This window comes from Bison bison, unplaced genomic scaffold, assembly GCF_000754665.1.
Source record: "Bison bison bison isolate TAMUID 2011002044 unplaced genomic scaffold, Bison_UMD1.0 scf7180017864371, whole genome shotgun sequence".
Taxonomy (NCBI): Eukaryota; Metazoa; Chordata; class Mammalia; order Artiodactyla; family Bovidae; genus Bison; species Bison bison.
The window spans coordinates 7,385,719-7,389,724 of NW_011494943.1; the positions used below are offsets into that span (position 1 = coordinate 7,385,719).

Consider the following 4,006-nt stretch of genomic DNA (forward strand, 5'->3'; position numbering starts at 1 on the left):
TTCTCAAGAGGCAGGTCAGGTGGTCTGGTATCTCCATCCCTTTCAGAATTTTCCACAGTTTGTGGTGATCCACACAGTCAAAGGCTTTGGCATAGTCAATAAAGCAGAAATAGATGTTTTTTCTGGAACTCTCTTGCTTTTTTGATGATCCAACGGATGTTGTCAATTTGATCTCTGGTTCCTCTGCCTTTTAGAAAACCAACTTGAACATCTAGAAGTTCACGGTTCATATATTCCTGAAGCCTGGCTTGCAGAATTTTGAGCATTACTTTACTCGCGTGTGAGATGAATGCAATTGTGCAGTAGTTTGAGCATTCTTTGGGATTGGAATGAAAACTGACCTTTTCCAGTCCTGTGGCCACTGTTGAGTTTTCCAAATTTGCTGACATATTGAGTGCAGCACTTTCACAGCATCATCTTTTAGGATTTGAAAGAGCTCAGCTGGAATTCCACCACCTTCTCTAGCTTTGTTCGTAGTGATGCTTCCTAAGGTCCATTTGACTTCACATCCCAGAATGTCTGGCTCTAGGTGAGTGATCACACCATTGTGATTATCTGGATCATGAAGATCTTTTTTGTATAGTTCTTCTGTGTATTCTTGCCACCTCTTCTTAATATCTTCTGCTTCTGTTAGGTCCATACCATTTCTGTCCTTTATTGAGCCCATCTTTGTATGAAATTTTCCCTTGGTGTCTCTAATTTTCTTGAAGAGATCTCTAGTCTTTCCCATTCTATTGTTTTCCTCTATTTTTTTTTCATTGATCACTGAGTAAGGCTTTCTTATCTCTCCTTGCTATTCTTTGGAACTCTGCATTCAATGGGTATATCGTTCCTTTTCTCCTTTGCTTTTCGCTTCTCTTCTTTTCACAGCTATTTGTAAGGCTTCCTCGAACAGCCATTTTGCTTTTTTGCATTTCTTTTTCTTGGGAATGGTCCTGATCCCTGTCTCCTGTACCATGTCATGAACCTCCATCCATAGTTCATCAGGCACTCTGTCTATCGGATCTAGTCCTTTAAGTCTGTTTCTCACTTCCACTGTGTAATCATAAGGGATTTGATTTAGGTCATACCTGAATGGTCTAGTGGTGTGAGGCAGGTAGGAGCTAAGTGGAGAACCCTCCAAGGAAAGGGCACAACCTGGAGCGTCAGCCTCCCCCACTGTGATTTTGGGTGGGGCTCCCAGTTGAGGAGAGGCCAGAGGTCAGCAGGGGCACAGGAGTCCGGTGGGGGCACTGAGATTTGTCATGTTTCAGAGGGGAAAAAATGTTGGATGATATCCTGCCTCAGTGCCATGTGAAGATGGGTGGTCTCCTCTCTTGTTGGTGGGAGTGTAAACTGGTACAGCCTCCACGGAGGAAAATTTGGAGCTCTCTGAGTTATACAAAATCACACACCCTATGGCCTCGCAATTCCACTTCTAGGAATTGATTCGGCCTGGACACAGAGGGAATCAATGTTGTCTGTAATTGAAGCAAAAGGTTAGATGAAGGCAGCCTCCATTTCAGTCGTAAAAGTCTGTTAACCTAAAATAATTTTAAGAGCCAATTATTTTACCAGCAAAGAATTACAACATGGGACAGCAATTAATGCCAACTACACACACCTCTGCAGGAAAGAAAACTTTTTATAAAGGAACCTCTTTTATAGAGGAAAAAGGGAAGTTGGGAGAGGCTGTTATAAACAAAAAGTCCATAGGAGGAAATTGGGAGTTTGAAGTATAGCAGCTTTTCATTGGCTTAGTTTGACAGTTTCTCATTGGCTGCGCTATTGCCAGGCAAGGGGAAAAACTTTCTTCCTCCAGCTGGCAGCAGTAAAGTTCTGTCACTTCCTGCCTGAGGTCCAAAGTACATTTTTTCTCTTGGGATCTATACTGAGGTGAACTGGTTAAGTGTATAAGGACTCCCCCTTCTGGCCTCTGGCCTCCATTTAGTGAGTGTTTCCTTTATTAATTTTCACACTATCAATAAAGAATTCGTTGAACTCTGGCACATTCATTTGCTGGAATATTACGAAGTTGTAAAAAAAAAGATTTTTACTATTATGAAATCTCCAAGTTAATCTGTTAGAATGAAGCACCATGAGCTAGAAAAGCTTCCACCTGTTCTCAAAGGGAAAAATAATACTTGCTTTTCTCTGCCTGGATAGCTCTGGAAGGAAATACAAGAAATGGGTAACCTCAGGGGACAATGAATAGCTGTGGGTCAGGAATGGGAAACTTTCATCTTCCGGACTACCTGTTCAAAAAAATTAAATATTAGAGCAACACACACATCTGGGTGCTCAGGAATTTAGTGGGGTCTGGTTATGTTCCATGACTAAGAAACATTTACTTACTTCACACCAGTCCAAGGTGTACATTTATGTTTTATGCAGTTTTCTTTAAATCATATTTCACAATCTAGAACAACAACAAAACTAACAACCCTCACTGGGTTCTGGCCGTGCACCGAGGTCAGCCTGGTTCCAGCCTCCAAGGGGCTAAGGGAGGAGGGTGGGTCCCCTAGAGCCCCCCAGGACGAGGAGGATGACCCAAACAGGTTCTTTTGGCACCCGCCCCCACCCCCTGATGCCAAAGTAGTGAGGCAAGAGCAAAGGGCAGGCCCCCTCGATCTGGCCCAGTGCCAGGCTGGCCAGGCTGGCAGTAACTCAGGGCAGCAGGGTTGCCCTGTCCACGGCCTTTGTCCGCACCTGCAGCTCTTCTTTCCTGATTGGCCTCCTCTCTATTGTTGGCGGAGGAGGTCAGGACCGGCAGCCACCTGCATTATTGATGCCCTCTGGTAAGGCGGGAGATGTGGGGGGCGGGTAGATGGAGCCTGTAGCCCCCATTAGCGCAGAGCCCGTGTGGTGTGCTGCTGAGGGCACGTCTGCGGGCAGCCAGCTCCTGAGGCGAGAAGAGGAGACAGACACCAGGAAGCCATGGGCAGGAGCAAGGGCAAAGCGCCCCAGGGCCCGGAGGGACCCGGGAGGCCCCCCTCGGGGGAGCAGGAATCTGGGTCTGCCAGCACAGACAGCGTGCCCAGCCAGGAACACCGAAAGGGCCACCATAAGGCCCACAGGGAGCCCAGCGCCAGGCGAGGCCAGGAGCCCCCCGGTGCCCACAGGAAGCCCACTGTAGGGAAGAACAGGGACTACAGACAAGCAGAGGCTGGGCTGCCGCCAGACGCCAAGGGGAGAGGAGGCAGCGGGCATGCCCGTGGGGGATGCCGGGCTAAGGAGAGGGGCAAGCGGGGGGACGGCCACGGGGGGCACCTGGAGGAGAAGGGTCTCCAAGGAGGAGGAAGGACACGCGAGCACGACCGCGGCAGAAGGAGAGGAAAACAACGGGGATGCTCGGCTCAGCGGGGCCGCCAAGAGACACGGAGCCTCAACGGGGACACATCGGGGGGAGACAGGGCCAGCTCCTGCCTGGACAGCGAAGCCCACGAGGCCCAGGAGAGCCACAGCCAAGGTGGTGGGACCCCAGAGCGGAGGCCCAACTTGGAGCAAACGGACATGGGCTCGGGGGGCACTCAAACCAGCGCAGACTCAGCGCTGGAGGCGCCAGGAGCTCCCCAGAACAGCGACAGCCCAAGCAGCAGCGACGGCAGAGGCAGTGACAAGCCCCCCTCGCAGCCCCAGAGCCCAGAAGGATCGTCGGGGGCGAGGACCCAGGGAGAGACCGAGGATTCCGGGACAGACCCAGACTCGAGTCAGGAGGGGGCCGGGCCGTGCCGGAGCCCAGGAGCAGCCCCAGGAACGACCCGCGGGGCCCCTGAGGCCAGCGAGGCTGACCCGAACAGAAAAGCCGCAGCTTCCAGCCCCCTCGAGGGCAGCCCCGCCTGCATCCCCCGGAGCTCGTGGGGTTCTCAGGACCCCAGGCAGGGCGGGGATGCAAGAGACGATGGGGTGCAGCCCGAAGCTGAGCCGAGGGGCGCCCCGCCCGAAAGAGCCGAGGTCTCGACCGCTCCGGGTCAGCGCCGCCAGATTGGAAAGGTGATGGGGAAGGCGCACGAGGCGGTGGGCGTGA

At 51.8% G+C, this 4,006-nt stretch overlaps 1 protein-coding gene across 1 annotated transcript in view; it reads left to right on the top strand.

Moving 5' to 3' along the window:
- The first annotated feature begins 2,916 nt into the window (after window positions 1-2,916).
- LOC105000550 (unconventional myosin-XVB-like) overlaps window positions 2,917-4,006 on the top strand; it is a 25,118-nt gene continuing 24,028 nt past the window's right edge. The window contains 1 exon segment of the mRNA XM_010856502.1: window positions 2,917-4,002. Within this exon segment, the coding sequence (XP_010854804.1) occupies window positions 2,917-4,002 (1,086 nt within the window).